This window comes from Ranitomeya variabilis, chromosome 8, assembly GCF_051348905.1.
Source record: "Ranitomeya variabilis isolate aRanVar5 chromosome 8, aRanVar5.hap1, whole genome shotgun sequence".
Taxonomy (NCBI): Eukaryota; Metazoa; Chordata; class Amphibia; order Anura; family Dendrobatidae; genus Ranitomeya; species Ranitomeya variabilis.
The window spans coordinates 183743854-183763891 of record NC_135239.1 but is presented as its reverse complement, the minus strand read 5'-3'; the positions used below and the strand labels follow the sequence as shown (position 1 = coordinate 183763891).

Genomic DNA, 20038 nt, shown 5'->3' with positions numbered 1-20038 from the left:
TACAGAGTGAATAATGGACATGTTGTACAGAGTTTTCATTACTGAGAATCTGTCAAATTTGAGGCATGAAGAGGTATGGTAGATATCTGTCACACCTCTACAACGTTGTACAACACCGAGCCATAATATGGCTACGTGCATTGGCTATTTGAAGGGTATTTCCATCTCCTTAATGTCGTCATATCGTTAGGATATACCATCCCTTGACGATTCTCTGAATGAGAAGGGTCTACGGGGCCGTTTCAGCACGGGGTACTCTTTACAGTTTTCCCTCTGCACAGGAACATTCTTAAAACTGGGCTTCGTTCAAGCATGTTGTACTGTCTAAAATCTTCTGCACAGCCAAGCTTCATGTGCAGGGAAAGGGCTCACTCACACATCCAATTTTTTTTTTTACCTCAAACTGACCACCTTCTCCATTCTAACAATCCGTGAAAATCAGATCGAAGTTGGATGTCATTTCAGTGCAATCGAATTGTTTATTTTTTATTTTTTTCATGGACCCATTAAATTCCATTGCCGATTTTGATCCAACCGTCGTCTCAAAATCGGTCGTGTCTCCTACATTTTCCACGGAACCACTTGGGTCCAAGGAAAAGAAAAATCAGACTTGCACATCTCCATAGAATATGATAGGTTCAAATCAGAAACGGAAGTCAGGTGAAAATCTGACGAGGTCAAAAACTGTGAATGGCTCAGAGTTTGTAATCGACACCGTGGCTCCTTTTTTCAGAATTGTTGGAGGTCCCAGAGGTCAGAGTGATCGCTAAAGACTGACATGTCTCTTAGTAAGCGCAGAAAATCCTTTCGAAATTTGCTCACCTGACAATAAACTCTTAACGTTTGCGTGACCCAAACCATTCAGCCATGGTGACGGCATCACGGAGTTCATGATCAGATTGATATATGATTACAGATTGTACATGACAGGCCTACACCATTAGTTGACATTAACGCTTCGCGCACAAGTAGATATCTGCAAACAATTTTTCTTCGTGTTCTGTACTTTCAGATTGGTTTCCACTTCCATCTGAGATTCTTGCATATATGATGGTGGAAGCGCGAGTCAGCGGAAGCACTGCAGGTGCATGTACTCCTGTTCTGTATTTTCTGCGCTACCCAACAAGTTAATTATGCATATATAGTCCGTACATTAATGCTGACACGTCTAAATAATCTAACGGTAATAGGGCAGAACATGTCTATTACTTTGGAGTAAATGCAAGATGTATTTACAGTACAGGGGAAATAACACTCATTAACCTTGGACATATTTTGAAGGATGTTTGAGGAAGACGGACAAATTTCTTTAACAACCTTCTAGAAGGAAGCAAATTCCTTTCTTACATACACTCAGATCTTAATAAGATGGCAAATCTAATTTAAAAAGTGATGAGCGAACGTGCTGGGATAAGGTGTTATCCGCGCATGCTCAGGTGCTAACCGAGTGACTTCGGCGTGCTCGAAAAATATGTTCGAGTCCCCGCAGCTGTATGTCTGTTCAACAGTCGCAACACATGCAGGGATTGTGTGTTTGTTAGACAAGTGGATTGTCCCCGGAAAAAAATATATTTTAATCTATAGATCTTGGAATAATAGTAATTTCCACAATTGGATGTTTTAAATAAAATGTTCCTGTGCTGAGCTAATCTTATAAATGTGCCCCTACTGTGTATTGTGTAATGGCCGTGTCTGATTGTATAGGAGCATGGTCTGATCATACCACATCTCCTGGGCAGGATAGGACCCAAAAGAGTATACAGACATTACAGCAACTGTTTTTTTTTCTGTGAGGTAAACCATTTCCCTGCCTGTTTAAAAAACGTGTTTTGCCTCACAGAAAACACAGGATCACAGCTGGTTCTTTCTGTGAGGTAAAACATTTCCCCTGCCTGTTTAAAAACAAATTTTTTACCTCAAAGTATACACGGGATCACAGCGGATTCTTTCTGTGAGGTAAAATATCTTTTTATATAGGCAGGGAAATGTTTTACCTCACAGAAATCAGCAGCTGCGATCCTATGCTTTAATGGCTGTATACTGTTTTCCACATTTATGAGAGTATCTCAGCACAGGAACTATATTTTTCTTTTATAACACATCCAATTGTGGAACTTATTTTAATGTCTAAGTAAGGTAAAGGATCCAGCTTCCAATATATATATAAACACATCAAATTTTATTTAATCCATTAAAAAAAGTAAAAAAATAAACTTTTTGCAAAGTATGTATAAGTGAATACCCTACTTAAAAAAACAACGCTTTTTGAGCACTGTAGTGTTCTTAGTCCTGATACCTGGTTTAAAACGCGTTTTTTTAAAAATTTTTTTATGAAGGGTATTACTATGGAAACTACCGTATGTATTTTTTTTTTAAACTTTTTTTTAATGGATGAAAAAAATGTGGTGATTTTGTAGATTTACTGGAAGCTGGATTCTTTACCTTTCTTGGACATATATATCTAAAACGCCATGCAGTGGCATGTTTAACAGGCTTCCCCCGTGATTGAATGAAGATCTATTTAATTGAAATCTTGCTCATGGGACAACCCCTTTAAGTGCTCATATTCTTGCTAATTATTTCTCATGATGTATTACATATATCATTGGTAGCGAAACAGATGATGTCTAGTATTGGGGGTTGGGAGGGTTTAACCTATCTTCCACAAAAACCACACCACTCTGTTTTTCCATAGCCTGTGTCTGGTATATCAACTCATCGTAAAATTTATGTAAGTGTAAAATTTAAACATTTCCGTAACGTAAAATTATGGAAAAAAAAAATAATTTGTTTTTAAATTCTGGACAATCTCTTTAGAGGGAATCTTTTACTTTACTTTGCCTGAAACGTGGGCGGCATTAATCAGAGCCTGGCTGCGTGATTGGAAATTCTATGGTGTTTCACAAAAAACATAGTTTGAAAAGTGCACCATTGGGAGAGACCGGGATATTTTGATGACGCTCCTTGCCGACGTCTCCACACACCGCTCCAGCTGATTGACAGGTCTTTCCCTAACTACACAAACGACAGAGACCTGACAATCAAATGGAGCGATGTGGGGAGAAGTCAGATCAGAGCTTCACTGACTTGTGAGACTCCTCTCTGTAGTCACCGGGCGGCTTTTCAAGCTAAATCTTAAATGCCGCAGTATTTGTTTGATCCCTTAGGTTAAAGTTCCTTCAATGAGTTTTTGGTGCGTTTTCAATGCAAAAAAAAGAATAAAGCCGCATTTGACCATTCTTGCAAAATGGATGGGATTTATAAACCTCTCATGAACCCGTCACCTAATGATGTCTCTTAAAGAAGCACTCCTCCTCCCATCCAAGTTTTTATCCTCTTAATATATTGCAATATTATTTAGCACTGTGTACTTTCTACCCAGTTAATTATTTTCTTCTCCATTAGGTCTATAACATCTCATGATTAAAAACTGACTAGCTGGATCTTTCTTAGCTCTGTGTAGAAACAGGAGGTCAATTTTCCCTGTTCGAGTCATCAATCACTACAAAAGTCCCTGTGCGGGGGAGGGAGCATATGGGTCAGGAGATTAAGAGGGGGATGATTTTTGAAGGGGAAAGAGAATTCCTGTTTCTACATAGAGCACAAAAAAGAGAAGAATTAGCTGGGTAGAAAGGACAAATTAGCAATTGTAAGTACACAGTGTTGTATAAAATAATGATTGCAATATAATATGATTGCAATATATTAAGAGGATAAAAGCTTTGATGAGAGTGCTTCTTTAATTTCCACTGTAGTATGAAGAAAGAAAAATAAAAACAACCAATAATGATGACAACTAAGGTGATTATCATCACAACACGGTTGGTCGAAGACGACCACCATCATTCCCTTTTTATGTTTTTGCGTTCTTTCATGTTATCTTTATCTACAAAGGACTTTCAAGTTTTCCGGATCCTGACTAATTTTGGTGGATTATTCTTCCTTGTTAATTAAATTTAGTGGCTTGATTGGCTTAACAATGGCAAGCTTTAGGTGACTTGTGCAATTTTTATTTGAGTCATGTGTTCTTCACTGGATATTATTGATGTGAAGTTAGTCTTGAATCCTTAAAATTATGTTGTATATGTAATTGAGGGATAAAAAAAACTACAGTAAACTTATATTATCTCTGTTGTTAATGCACTGCGATCTCGGATTGCATTTGATTTCATTACAGAGCAATTAATTGTATTGCTCGTTCTACATCTTGAGCTGGGGGAAGTATCTGCCAGTAGGGAAACCATTAACCTCTAGAATTGCTTAGAACTTTGTAATCTATTTATGATTACACAAATACAAAGCTTAACCAGGAAATATGATCCCTTTTAAACATTTACTGGAAACGCTAAAAAAATAAATTAAAATTAAATATATATATTAGTGCCCATAATCCTCATATTTTTAGGGCAATGGTAGGAGACTAGCGGCCTTGAGTGGCCACCCTGTGGACCATCAGTTTGTGACTCTACATAGTCTCTGCTTTCAGCAGTAAACATTTAACCACATATCTGCGCCAACGTCTCCCCTTCATCCGAGACACTCAGGACTTTGAAGGCTGTCCCAAGGTTTTGCTATAATTCAATGACCACATCGGTAGCCCTCCTATTATAAAATATTGGCTACCACAGATTTAAGGAGGATCATTCGCTGGATTTTTTAATTTTTAAATTGAGTACCTCCTCCAATTGTTGTGATTCTGGAACAACTTTTCTTTTTCTTCAGTGCCCCCTCCATTCCAAAGCTATGGCCCCTAGTAATGAAGATGCAAATTTTCCCTTCAACCAACTGGGCGTGTACCACAGACAAACTTTGTGAGCGTTGGCTTTTTCTCCTCTGACACTGGCCAATCAAAACACAGCTGCGGAATCAGAAGTTTGGAGGTCTACGTCCAGTTGGTTAAAGGGAAAACTTTCATCTTTATTACTTGGTTAGAGGGGGTGGGGACGTTCATTTTGGAACACAAGGGCACAGAAGAAAGAAACTGCTCCAGAATTGGTGAAGCAACACTTGGTAAAATAAATCTAATAGACTGTCCTCTTTGGATGGACATAGAACATGTGCTTTGAAATAGAAACCTTCTAAATATCATGCTTTGTGAGACTCTAGATAAATTATGTGAACCTCTGGTTGACATAAGCAAATGTTCACTGTTTTGATGGTCTTTGTATGAATCTATATATATATATATATATTTATATATTGTCATAGTAAAAAAAAATTCTACATGTGCCTTATTTGCTGATTTATTTATTTTCTTCTATTTTATTTTATTTTTGTTTTATTTTGTGCTCTGGCTTTGCTTTGGCAGCTGACAGCACATTTGACAGTGGTCAGGGGTCTACAGTATATTCGGATTCACAAAGCAGTCAGCAAAGTGTAATTTACTCCTCTCTGCCAGACACTCTTCCGCCTGCGGTGCAGCGAGTATACAGCCCACCTATCATCGAGGGCCAGGCTCTTTCACAGAGTCCTCAACATCAGTTGGGGCAATACCAGCAACAGCAAGCTGCAGCAGTAAGTAGGACTTTTTTTTATTATTTGGAGAATATTAAAATGGTTTACTCTAGCCAAAAGCATGTATTAGTTCTCCATTTGAAATTTTACCGATGGGACACTTGCCGATTTTCTAGAACAGAGGATCCTGATTCCTCAATATTCCATAGCCACGCAACCTTTTAGCTGCATTCCAATGGACAGGTGATTAATGCTATTGGCAGGAATATACGGTACCTTTAAGATGGATTTGACATTTGCATTGATATTGATTTCCAATTGCAATTCTGTGTTTTATTCTTATCTACTGGAAATTCATCGAAATGTTATAGTCCTATCTTTTTTGTTTATAGATCTTTATGGCTCACAAGTCTCCAAGACAACTTCTTAAAAGATTGGTTTAGTAAGACCTATAAGGGTTACAGTTACTTGTGAGAGCAGATGTAGTACTTCAGTTGTTAGAACCCGCCAGTGTCTGACGTCTCACTTGTCCTAATTTAGTGAGGAGCGAACGTGCTGAGATTAGGTCTTATCGGAGCACGCTCGGGTGCTAACGGAGTGTCTTTGGCGTGCTCGAAAAATATGTTCGAGTTCACGCGGCTGCATGTCTCGTGGCTTTTAGTCAGCAGAGATTGCCTGTTTGTTAGGCAATTCCTGCATGTGTTGCGGCTGTCGAACAGTCTCGGGGACTCAAACTTATTTTTCGAGCATGCCGAAGACACTCGGTTAGCACCCAAGCATGCTCGGATAACACCTAATCTGAGCACGTCCACTCCTCCCTAGTCTTAATGATGGCCATTCCCGTCAAAGTTTTTATTTCCTTAATATCTTGCAATCATCATATTATATAGCACTGTGTACTTACAATTGCTCATTTTGCTTTTCTACCCGGCTAAGTCTTCTCTTTTCTCTGCGCTATGTAAAACCAGAAAGTCTCTTGACCCCGCATTTATCATTCCTCCTTTCAACTCATGACCCAGCTGCTCCCTCTTACCCCCTGCCAGGGACTTTTGCAGAGTCATGCAGGGAAAATTGGCCTCCTGTTTCTACATATAGCTTAGAAGGATTCAGCTTCTAATGGATGGAAAAGAGAAGAATTAGAAAAGAGAAGAATTATCTGGGTAGAAAGGCAAAATGAGCAATTGTAAGTACACAGTGCAATATAATATGATGGCAGCAAAATACTAAGAGGATAAAAACTTTGATGGAAGGAGGAGGGCTTCTTTAACAAATCATTAGAAAAACTCCATTCTTAGTATGCAAAGAATCTTTTGACTAGTCGATGGGGCGTTTGTTTTCCCAGCCTAGTCGTCCCACTTAGCATGAGATCATGCCCCTGTGGGTGTAATAACTTAATTTGCAAGAGCTGGCTTTCTGCAATTTTTGTGCATACTTGCAACTCTTTCCCACAGGTTATTGCACCTCCGAAGCCGGGTGCACGCTTTCTAGCTTCAGAACTGTGCTGCGGATTTCCGGAAGCAAATAAGAAGCCTGATGTCCACAGAGGAGCAGAAGATCAAGCTTCTTCTTTGCTTCCGGATATGCGCAGTCCACCTCTGAAGCTAGAAAGTGTACACCCCGCTTTGGAGGTGCAATAACCTGGGGGAAAGAAAGTCGTGCAAAATTTGCAAAGAGTAGGCGATGACGTCGGCTCTTGGAAATCATGTTATACGCCCCATTAATTAGTCAAAAGGTTATTTGCATACTAAAAACGGACTTTAAAAATACTTTGTGTGAAATTGTTAGGCAGGGTATTTATAGAGGAATATACAAATGCTGGTGGTTTTGCGGGGCATTAGGAACCTGTTGGGTTCCCTTTCAGGTAAAATGAAAAAAAATTGTTGTCCTCAATATTGAACAACTCGATTTAATTTATTCTGTGACTTTTGTTTGTTCCTAAAAGACCTGATTTGTTTAAAAATGAGAAAAAAATGATCATTCAGTGCCATCCATAGCTAGTGTAATAGTAAAGCTGCATCTGATTACACATTCAGTTCTGCCCCTCTCATTCCTTCTCTGCATGAAGCAATAACCTAGCTGGTTTGATTGAGAGCAGTAATTAAAAAATGCGCACGTTCAGCAAAAACAGGCGAGCAATAAATTAGGCATTGAAATGCGGTCTCTCGGACAGAAACCACTTTCCCGAACCTTTTAGATCAGCCAATATTTTCTCCCTGTGATTGCAGCCTGGTAGGCATTTCCTGCCCTTTTGCAGAGAGCGAAAGGAACACATATTATATGCATTAAAATGCCGATGGTTGCTCGCTGCTCGTTTTTGAGTTGTTTAATTAGCTAATTTACTGAACATTTTTTTGTTTTTATCACATTTGGCCATTTGCAGTCATCTCCTGTCTCCAGAAGTCTGTCCTAAAAATATATTCAATTATTCAAATCATATGCCTCTGGATATTTAGTATCCATCAGATGGGATTGCCCTGTCTGCCCATGCATGTGTTTGTCCCGCAATCTATTTTTAAGCTGTTGATACAGAACGTTCTCCAAGAGGCGGAAATTAACCTCGGCTCCTGCCGATTCTCCATCTGAAGGTTGCTGTGCCAAGCCATCAAGCTTCCCCGATCTGCCACTTTGATTGAAAATGTTTAAAGAGACAAAAATGGAAGAAAGTTAACATGCACAGTTGTGTAAAGGCGCAAAGACTTAAACTGGAATGTCGGAATGTCGTGGGTTGTCTTGGATTTTTACAAAATATAGAACGTGGAAAAATGCAGTTTCAGATTTTTATTTATTTATTTTTTCAAATGAAAATTTACACCCCAAAGTTAATTTTTATTTTTTCTCATTTTGACTTTTGGAAACCATGACTTTAAACTGGAGGTTTGCATTCTCAAGTCTTGGCTGCGCAACTCCTATAGTGTAAAGCCGGGGCCCACATTCCGGTAGAGGTGACACATTGCTTAACAGACTTCAGGACATTTAGAAAGAGACGGAAGAACACTCCATAAATAATAGGTTTTCATCAACATATCTTTATTTTGCTTTCCTGATCCCAAAAGACATTGGTGAATACACTTGTAGGTGCAACGTTTCGCATCTTAGACCCTTCATCAAGGTAGAGCGATTTTCTGGATACATCGGAAGATAATGGTGGTCACAGTGAGACCACAGAAGTCTGACCATATAGAAAGGTAGTTTTTTGTAGTCTGAGACCTAGTGTGATGACATAATGGGTAGTGTCACTTTTAAGACCACCATGATCTTCCGATGGATCCAGCTATTCGATTCTTGCCTGACGAAGGGTCTAAGCCCCGGAACGTTGCACCTACAAGAAAATATATTCACAAATGCAATTTGTCTATTTAGGCCAAGAAAATGAACAGGGGAAAAAAATATTTTGCGGAAAACTTACTAATCATAGAGTGCCGTTTTGTCTCTTTCTTAATGTTTTTTAAATGGAAAGATTTGCCAAATAATCTAAATTTTGTATTGTTAAAGGGAACCTGTTGTGTTATATGTGTTGTCCGATATTGCTGATGTTAGAGCAGGAGTTGATGACCAGACTGATGTATAGATTTGTGGGAGATTATTTAGTATAACTTGTGATTTATTCACTCTAGGCTTAGGAGTCCGGTGGGCTGTCTTATTAGTGATATACAACAATGGCTATCTAACTGTGCGGTCAGTCACTGATTAGGACTGCCCACTGGACTCCTAAACATAGGTTTCTAGGAAAAGTCAGTGTAATGTGCCATATTTTCATTTGAACTTTTCTTATGTCAATCTTCTCACCTTCTCTTGCTCTATAACTGGCTGCCGGCAGATTGGGATACACATACAAGATGGTAGTAGTTCTTTTGGACGTTCTTTGAAAGGAAATTGGCTATACCATTAGTACACTTTTAACTATACGGACAGGATCAGAACGGACCACCGTATTATGGTGGGCGCATGTTCTTACTCGGGAAAAGGTTACAGAGATCCAACCGAAGACAATATTACTTGACGTTGACGTGAAATAAATATTTCCGGCTAAGAACCGTTCTGTAAAAAAATTTTCTGAATAAACTCATTAGGGTTTATTAGTGAAGCGACCTGTTTCCATAATTGATCTGTTGATTATTGTAGTACGTTTCTCCTACTGCAAAACTGGAAAGTTACTTGTAATGTGAGAAGGAAGGACGGTAACATCTGTGCTCCTAGAACCACTCATGTTCTTCACCATTTTACTCCGACGTTCGTTATGGTTTTTAGTATTCTGCTTGCACCTACTGTATGAAAAGCAATATGAGTGGTAAATCCCATTGTGTATTATTTCCGTTTGCTTTTTAGCATGGGGTTTCTAGCGCCTCTACATTGCACTCTGGACTGCTACAGCATCATTACCAAGATCCAAGCACATCTTACTCAGTTGTACAACCAACCCCTGCTCAGTTTGGGTCTGCCACTCCTGTATTGTCCAGCCAGGTAAGAAAATAAGCTGCATTTTTACTTTATTTTACAGCTTAAGGCATCATGTCATTACCAATTCCGCATATTGCAAAAAAGGATTTTCTGACTTTAATGAAAAAAAAAGTAAGGGTCCTCACTACTCGCTAGATTAAAAAACCGCTATATATAGTGTTTTGCTCGCATTGGAGGGCATGCTAAAACTAGATGGTGCGAATTGGTCCAGCGTCCAGGGCAGTAATGTTTATCCACTGGGTCTCGCCTCCTACTTTCCAATATCTGTGACTCTTCTTTTCCTAAGCCAACCTAGCGCAATGTCACACGTTCATCACGCCACAACGATGGTGTCGCCAATCAAAAGAGGAGCCGGGGGTACCGGCAGGTAAAGGTGGTTTTCAGGACAGTCACACATTACTGAACCGGCTGCTGGACCAAGTCCTTAATATCGATTCACAAAACATCAAGTGTATTTTTTTTATAATGATTTAAGATCTTTTCTAACTTTTTTCATGTTTTTAATGGCAGCCAATTCAACACCATACCATTATACAGCAAATTCCAGCGGGGCAGACGGTGTGTCCAATGCAGCCTACCTCCCATCCATACCAACAGTACCAGCCCCCGCACTCTCCAGCACCGCTGAAACCTCTCCAGATCTCCACGGTACCACTGCAGCAGCACCAGGTACCTGCATCCCAGGTACAGCCATCTATAGTGTTACCATGATATATACGTCAAACTACATTATCTACTTCATATAGAAGCATGGAAGCGGCTCCTTTTATGATGCACAAACCTTTTTTTTTTTTTCTCCCTACAATGTAAAGTTTATTAATTTATAATACAGGAAAGATATATATCTTGGTACCGTGTTAGCCAGTGGATAGAAAAATGTTTAGAATTGAGAGTCCTCAGTGGTTGATGCCTTTTAATGGCTAACTGAAAAGATGATAACAAATTGCAAGCTTTCGAGACTCTACAGGTCTCTTCTGTCTATGCCTGATGAAGAGACCTGAGTAGTCTCGACAGCTTGCAATTTCTTACCATCTTTTCAGTTAGCCATTAAAAGGTATCAACCACTGAGGACTCTCAATTCTAAATATTAATTTATAATAGAAACTTTCAATAGCCATTAAATAGGTCTAGGCAAATCAATATATTGCTCCCATTTTGGCACATTTCCAGTAAGTGTGTGTCCTCCCATATTTGTTACTTATAGAATTAACCAACTTCATTTCATCATCTCAAACTATTTAGTGCTGATGAATCACATACAAATCAGATTACAAAAATATTTAAGAACAGGTTGTAATGTAACAAAATGGGTAAAAAGCCAAGAGGGGTCAATACTTTTGCAAGCCACTGTACATTTTTATAAAAAGAAAAGTTGATTTCTCTGGAATAATATATCGGATCACAGATATCAAAGTGTCAGTTTAGTCATCTTTCTATGACCTGCATGCCCATATAGACGACTCAGGAGGGTTAATACTTTAGAGTGATTCCCTTTAAGTAGAAAAAAGTTTCCCCAGAGGTGCACAACCTCCTCAATAATACAGTATCGTATTTTATTTATTTTTTTTTTTTTTAATGCTTGTGTTTTGTAAATTTAATTTTGCATTTTCAAGTAGCATTTATTCGCTGAGCCTGCCTTGGCTATAAATGAATCACACACACAAATCAGATTACAAAAATATTTAAGCACAGGTTGTAATGTAACAAAATAGGTAAAAAGCCAAAGAGGTGAATACTTTTGCAAGCCACTGTACATATTTATTAAAAAAAAAGTTGATTTCTCTGGGATAAGACATCAGATCAGAGATATCAACGTCTCCGTTTAGTCATCTTTCTATGACCTGCATGCCCATATAGACGACTTAGGAGGGTTAATACTTTAGAGTGATTCCTTGTTAAGTAGAAAAAAGCTTCCCCAGAGGTGCACAACCTCCTTAATACAGTATCATATTTTTTATTTATTTTTTAATGCTTGTATTTTCTAAAATTTAATTTAGCATTTTCAAGTAGCATTTATCCGCTGAGCCTGCCTTGGCTATAAATGAATCACACAGTTTTCATTGCAGTTATGTTATGATGGATTATGTGCAATAATTGTGTTTTTTTGTTTGTTTTGTGCATTGTTTTTCAGCTTCCTCCGTATCCTCTCATTCCAGCAGTTACTCCTCTCACAGGATTCGAGAGCCTCCCTGCCAATCTCTCTGACTTACCTGCTGTCTGTATCACTCCCCTGCCTGCTCCCTGTCAGTATTTCCCTCCAGGTGTGGTTATGTCCAACCTTCCTGTGACTCTCGCAGGGCCGCCGACAGGGCAAATAGTCAATCCGCAGTTGGTGATACCTTACGAGACAAATCTTATGCAAAATATACAGGTGGCTCCTGTCCCTTTATTAGCTGTGGTTCCCCCTGGTGGGCCTGGATTGCCTATCCCACATCCGCTGCCAATGAATCCCCAAACGCAGGCGTACCAGGCTTCCTTTCAACAGATCATTCACAGTGATGTCCTTTCGGTTCATCACTCACCAAGTGTTCCGCCCGTGTCACAGCAAACCCATCCACTTCCTCCTCAGTCACATCATCCGAGCATAACCCATCCTCCCGATCAGACTACATCTGGGGCTGGGAACCAGGTAATACTTTGTGAAATCCCTATAATTTCTGTTAAGTGTCAACTAAAAGAAACAATAAAAGAAGCCTAACTCTTTTCGAATACAAGGGCATGGGCAAGGACACAATCGGTAGGTCCGAGAGATCACAGTACAGCAGAGGAAAACGGTGTCATACACATAGGATGCCCTTTTTTTCCAGAAAGGGCATGCTGGCATGTTTAGTTGTTGGAACATGGCAGTCATATGTGTTACATGCTTACATTACATGGGGATGTGGATACAAGCATCAGTATGGATCGGAGTGGCTCATTTTGTCTCTAGTCTCAACTGACCACTTTTTGTCTCTTTTGTTTTTCCTGCTTTTTAGATTTTTTTCTTTTTCTTTTTTGGGTTGCACATTTATTTTCTTCCCTTCACACAGTCCAGATTTAGGCATATAGCCCAGAAGTGTTCACTTTTTTAGGGGCTTTTGCCTTTTTGTGGCCACTAGAACTCCCATTCCTTGGTCTCACTGGCTTACCACTTGGCATTGGATATGGTATTTAGACACAATGTAAAACATTTGGGCAACATATTTAGTCCAAAATTTTATTAAAGCGCAAAAAAAATAAATAGGTAGCAGCTACTTAACTGACGCATTTTGACCCCCTATGAGTTCTTAATTATAGGTGATTAAAAACCACGGGAGGTTGGACATGTGTGAGAGGTGAGCAGGGTAGAAATTAAAAATCTATCTTTCCCGAAGTCCTCTACGCTGATACACCTTAGGAATTTACTTTAGGTGGAAGTGATGGCAGTTAGTATTTTGGGATATTTTATAGTTCTTTTTGTTTTGGAGGAGGTGCGATCGTCTGTTATGCACCCATAGCGCCTCTTATGTTTTGAGGACCTCCGAGCTTCCCAAACCCTTTTTCCCAGACCTTGAATGACCTGATTAATCCCTCTTCTAAAGTTTACTAATTACTGATACAAAATGTACCACTACTTTACATACTGTACATGGCAGACCCTTTACTGAAAGGTGCGTGCCAGGAATGGATCATCCCTTTTTAATTACAAAAGATACATATGCTGATACGTGGCATGTGTGATCTTTTTTTTTTTTTTACCTTTTTTGTTTTGGTATCTTTCTTACTTCCATTACACATCATCATCATTTTAAAGATCTGTTAATTTACCAAATGATTGTATTTAGGAGTTTTAATTTTGGGATTGGTGCAAATGGTCAGTGAGGTATGGACTTAGTGTAATTCCTTACAGACGTTACTTTTGTATTTTTATCTTATGATGTTATTTCATTTTTCATGGTCTTAAATCTGCTACTAATATTAGTTTAGCAGGCTGTGTTTCTGGATGTATAGTGACATAATATAAATATGTGCCCCCTATGTTGTCCAGGTCATTGGTCTTCCGCAGTATTCGGTGGACCTGGTCACTCCCATAACAATGATGCCGGTTGCATCGGTGGTGTCGCCACCTGTTCATCTCCCAAATGAGACTCCACCTCCTATGCAAGGGCAAGATCCACATGCGCAAGTATCGTACCCACATGCCGTAACGGAGGCGACTTTTGCTGAACATCCGAGTTCAGCCATCCGGCAGTACACAGATCCCAGTCAAGAGGTGCTTATTTTTTCATTTCTTCATTGTAAGTTATTTATTTTATAGTGTCACAATTTTTATAATTTTTTTAATCCCTTTTTTATTATTTTACTTTAGGATACGATTTTACAAGATAATCTTCTGGCCTCAAATCAAAGCTATGACAAGTGAGTGTGAGAAAGGAGCAATTGGCTCACCTGTCCGGGTGCACGGCAACATACTCCAGTAATACCAGCAGTCCAAACAGCCGGCACTGGCATCTTCTTAAAATAATTGCTTTATTGATCCAGTAGTATAAAAAGGTACAAAAAATGGTTGAACACAACAGCACAAAAATTAAAAAGGCAGAAAAGAAATATTCGCTGTGCTCCCAGGCAACATGTTTCAGACCTACATTGTCCTTTGTCATTGTATTATAAGCCTTTTAAGCCAGAATCTCAATTTGCAGACACTGCACTGATGAGGGGCAGTACCCTGAAACACAAAGTGGAGATCTGGTTTGGCTGTGTGAGAGCATATTTCTCAGGAGCATTGCAGCTTTAAGTCTCCTCATCTCGGCATGCTTAGCATGTCGATATCTGCAAGGAGAAACGATACTTCATGGATATCGGTTGGACGCCTCTCACATAGCCAAACCAGATCTCCACTTTGCACTGACGAGGGGCAGTACCCCGAAACACAGTGTCTGCAAATTGAGATTCTGGTTTGGCTTTTATCCTAAGTCATGTGACCAGGCTCGTTAAAGGGTCAACATTGACTTGTAGGATTACTACCGTCCAATAGGTGGCACTAGAGTTCTAGTTCTCTTCCCCTCTCAAGAGACAATTTGCATAATTAGCATATTTCCCAGAGGAGCGTTGCGGTTTTAAGTCTCCTCATTTCGGCATGCCTAGCATGTCAATCTCTACAAGGAGAAATGATACTTCATGGATAGGATACTGATGAGCTATTGGATTGCAAAGACCCCATATATTGGCCTTCTTCTGTCGGTGTCTGATCCTTCACTTACGATAAACAAGGGCTTTTTAGATTATCTCCTTGCTTAAAAAAAAAACTAAAATAAAAAGATAATAAAAATAAAAAATATAATAAAAAAATGTATCAACCCAGGGAGTTGGTCACTTTTATTGGAGATCAAAGGTCTCTTTTTCATACAAAGTAAGATGGCAGTAGCTAAATGATTTATACACACGGCCACTTGTTGGGGCAACGCTAGTCACCGCCAGGCATTCTGACAACATGAGTTGACAGTGCACTCTCCTGCCGGCTCGTTACATCTGCTCTGAGCCAGCGAGAGAGCGCACTGTCATTGTGCACATCACGCAGAGACTAGCCAGTGAAATGAAGTTCATTCCTTGTTTCAGGGAGGTCGCAGAGCCTGCAGAAGTGACCTCAGCCTCTATCCCCTGGTGACGCTTCACTTGCGTGCACTGGGATTCTCAAAAGAAGCTTCATAAAAAAGAAAAGCAGTTAGTGTAGTTAGGGGGAGGATATAATTTTTTTTTATTAAATTATATTTGAAAATAGTTTAAATTATGGCATTAAATAAAGATTTAGCATGAATATTAATTTGTATTTTGGACCACCCTTTTTAAGTGCTTCCTTCTTCTCAGTAATTGAATTACATGGCTTCACATTCTCTGAAGAGGTCACCATCTCAGTGACCAGAATTTCCTGTATGATGAGGCTGCATGGACTATACCAGTGAAGTTCCCAACATTGGGAACAGAAATTCCTATCACCATTACTGATGATGATTAGACAGCTCATGTCAAGACTATAATGCAGCGGATCAGTTTAGCCTCCTGAATGCTTATTTAAAATATATTACCTCATTTAAGACAAAGTGAGGGGAGAGATGTTCACAGTGCTACTACAGCTGGCATAGATGGTACTGGCACGAGCGAGTCATGTGGTGCTGTGCAGATACAACATAAGATTTATAGCACTGCATAGAGGAATAAAATGTAAGGTGAAATCTGCGAATCAAAATGGAGGTTGACAAAAAAATCAGGGGTGTCAACTGTAGGGAATTCAGTATATGTATAAGAGGGGTGCAAAGTGTGATGGACAATCAGGTGGTGGGTGCATTGGGGGAAAAATAACTGGACTGCTTCTTGAAATGCTAAATGTATTACATTTTGTTTGGAATTTTAGCTGAGGGATGTGCAGGTAAGCACGCACCCTTTTATGTCTCCTCTTAAAGCTTTATAGGTTCTGATGCGGCATCTGGTAAAGAAATGAGTGATGGATATGAGGGCATCCATGGTAGCGGTAAGCAAGATGGAAAACCAACAAGGAAACATCACCGGAGGTCGTCTCGCACTCGCTCCCGGCAGGAAAAGACCAATAAACCCAAACTGACCATTCTCAATGTAAGACCAAGTCCACTCTAATGAAATGATAACCAGTATGACCGAGTGTAAATTGTGAGTGTTATGTGTGAAATGGTCTCGTGAATTTCTGTACTTTGTAGATTGATGCCTTTTCTTTCATGTGTTTTTTTATTTTTATCTATTTTCTTGATATTTTTGATAGGTGTCGAACACTGGAGACAAAATGGTAGAATGTCAGCTAGAAACACACAACCATAAAATGGTAACCTTTAAATTTGACTTGGATGGTGACGCACCAGAGGAGATTGCTACATACATGGTAAATCTAATGGGGGATATTGCAATGGTTATATTATGGCTAAAAGTTTGAAAAATTGTTATGCACTACGCAGAGACTGGCACCAAACTAGAAAAGGCGCAGCCACAGACGCACTTGGGGAAACTGCCCAGCTAGGCGAGCCCTTGAGGGCTGGGAGTACTTTTCATCCAGCTCCCAGAGATGGAAGGGGTTTTTGTCAGAGCCCTTCCCAGGCCCACTGTCGCCTCCCAGCTGCGTCTGATGCCTAACCAAGAACTAGGTGGCTACATCTGCAAGAACCCCTGGGAGTGTAGCACAAAGATACCAGGAGAAGAACCACAAGGAAAACCCTGAAAAGATAGCTAAAAATATTGCCAGCACCACTCGCCTCCAAAACACATAGGAGCTGCAATAAATAGCCCCCCTGATGATGAAGGAACTGATCAGGTGTAGACTACCACCTAATCATCCCCAGATAGCCACTCCCTGCTAACTTGCACAGCAGAATGGGCACAATCCCACCACTGCCTAGTACCAGACACAGCAGCGTCCTGCTTTGCCTGGCAACCGGGGAACACCGCTTCCCATGTTCCCCAGGCAGTGAAATCTGACATCTGTAGAATGGGAAGAATAGAACTAGGCATCCGCACGTGTGAAAAACACTTGGGTATACTAATAGATTACATACTGCACATGAATCAACAGTGTGATGCAGCATCAAAAAAGGCAAACACCGTTCTCCAATGTATTAAGAGAAGCAAAAAGTCTAGATCACGTGAAGTAATTATCCCTCTCTACTCCTCCTTGGTCAGGCCTTTTCTGGAATACTGTGTCCTGTTCTGGGCATCACATTTTAAAAAAAGACCTTGAAAAACTGGAGCAAGTTCAGAGAAGAGCTACCAGGATGGTGAGCGGACTGCAAAGTATGTCGTACGAAGAACGGTTAAAGGATCTGGGAATGTTTAGCTTGCAAAAAGAAGCCTAAGAGGAGACTTAATAGGTGTATGCAAATATCTGGGATAAGGGATGTCACAGTGTAGAGGGATCATCATTTTTCTCATTTGCACATGTAAATATGAGGACCAATGGAATGAAGATGAAGGGAGAAGATGCAGATTAGATATTAGAAAAAACTGTTTGACAGTGAGGGTGATCAATGAATGGAACAGGCTGCCACAAGAGGTGGTGAGTTCTCCTTCAATGGAAGTCTTCAAACAGAGGCTGGACAGACGTCTGTCTGAGAACGTTTAGTGAATCCTGCATTGAGCAGGGGGTTGGACACGATGACCCAGGAGGTCCCTTCCAACACTAACATTCTATGATTCTATGAAATCTGTTGGAGATAGTGTCCCGCATCCCCACACATCCTTTTACTCCAGAACGCAATGCTCCGAGAGATTGGAATGGTTTCCCTGTGCGCGTGGTAGCTCTGCCTCCAGGGTCAGGACAATGGCGGTTCTTGTGACCAGATCAGCTTTCACTGGACCCGAACCATTCCCAAGTGGTTGCACAGAACCACAATTCCTAACAAAAATTTAAGTTGTAGCTAAACTTTTTACAAATCTTTTGGTGGAAGGGGGCTAGAAATGCTTGGCTCATCAGCTAAAAAGTGTTCAGGCCATGGGCATGCTCACAATAGTAGACTCTAGACCGGTATAGGATAGCAGGCTGTGTAGACCGGTATAGAAATGCAGGCTGTGTAGACCGGTATAGAATGGCAGGCTGTGTAGACCGGTATAGAATGGCAGGCTGTGTAGACCGGTATAGAATGGCAGGCTGTGTAGACCGGTATAGAATAGCAGGCTGTGTAGACAGGTATAGAATAGCAGGCTGTGTAGACAGGTATAGAATAGCAGGCTGTGTAGTCCGGTATAGAATAGCAGGCTGTGTAGACCGGTATAGAAATGCAGGCTGTGTAGACCGGTATAGAAATGCAGGCTGTGTAGACCGGTATAGAAATGCAGGCTGTGTAGACCGGTATAGAATAGCAGGCTGTGTAGACCGGTATAGAATAGCAGGCTGTGTAGACCGGTATAGAATAGCAGGCTGTGTAGACCGGTATAGAATAGCAGGCTGTGTAGACCGGTATAGAATAGCAGGGGCTGTGTAGACCGGTATAGGATAGCAGACTGTGTAGACCGGTATAGAATAGCAGGCTGTGTAGACCGGTATAGAATAGCAGGCTGTGTAGACCGGTATAGAATAGCAGGCTGTGTAGACCGGTATAGAATAGCAGGCTGTGTAGACCGGTATAGAATAGCAGGCTGTGTAGACCGGTATAGAATAGCAGGCTGTGTAGACCGGTATAGAATAGCAGGCTGTGTAGACCGGTATAGAATAGCAGGCTGTGTAGACCGGTATAGAATAGCAGGCTGTGTAGACCGGTATAGAATAGCAGGCTGTGTAGACCGGTATAGAATAGCAGGGGCTGTGTAGACCGGTATAGGATAGCAGGCTGTGTAGACCGGTATAGAATGGCAGGCTGTGTAGACCGGTATAGAATAGCAGGCTGTGTAGACCGGTATAGAATAGCAGGCTGTGTAGACCGGTATAGAATAGCAGGCTGTGTAGACCGGTATAGAATAGCAGGCTGTGTAGACCGGTATAGAATAGCAGGCTGTGTAGACCGGAATAGTATAGTAGACTGTAGACTTCTGTAATACCTGTACACCATTACGTGCTCACTCATATACATCAGCTGAGTGTTTCTGACCTGTGGTTTGAGTGATCAATGTTTTTAGGAGAGCAAAAAAAAATTAGAAAAAAAGTTAAAGTTTAGTTGCACTTTTTACAAGTTTAATATAAGGTTCTATTAACATTTGTGCTGTGCCTTCAGCAATGTGGCCTTACATCCCAATAAGTTGACCTTTTCGGTCTCCTATGCAAGTGACAACCAAAATCGATCACTGTCTTAATTGCTTAACTCATGGTTGAGTGACGCTAATTAATGCTGGTAGGACCTAGTCTTGCAAACTAAAGGGGAATGGAATACATTTGACTACGACCTTATAACTGAGTGGGTGTGAAGATCTTCTAAATTCACCATTTTTAATCCAACAATTAGATTTCTGCTGAATCTATAAATGCCGCCGTAGATAAAACCTGGTCAGAACGCAGTGCATGGACTGGCCAAGCGGCTCTCTGGACCAGAGCGTGACGGCTTCATACATTTGTATCCAGGTGGCACTGCGTTCCAATCTCGTTCCGATTTATACAGCCCTCTGACTTCTCCCTAACCCAAATGTACATGTTTATTGGATGGAGGGGTGGTCGGCCAAATAA

The 20038-nt window shown here is 40.4% G+C and overlaps 1 protein-coding gene across 12 annotated transcripts in view; it reads left to right on the top strand.

The window, feature by feature from the left end:
- The window catches only part of WNK2 (WNK lysine deficient protein kinase 2), a 193768-nt gene that overhangs the window by 114592 nt on the left and 59138 nt on the right, over positions 1-20038 (top strand). For 10 of the 12 annotated variants that reach the window (XM_077278262.1, XM_077278253.1, XM_077278255.1 and 7 more), the window contains exons 9-16: positions 5309-5514; positions 9781-9915; positions 10423-10596; positions 12044-12541; positions 13919-14143; positions 14240-14289; positions 16329-16497; positions 16661-16777. In XM_077278262.1, coding sequence (XP_077134377.1) covers positions 5309-5514; positions 9781-9915; positions 10423-10596; positions 12044-12541; positions 13919-14143; positions 14240-14289; positions 16329-16497; positions 16661-16777 — 1574 coding nt within the window. The remainder of the gene's footprint in view (positions 1-5308; positions 5515-9780; positions 9916-10422; positions 10597-12043; positions 12542-13918; positions 14144-14239; positions 14290-16328; positions 16498-16660; positions 16778-20038) is intronic. The other 2 variants (XM_077278258.1, XM_077278264.1) reach the window with 2 other exon arrangements.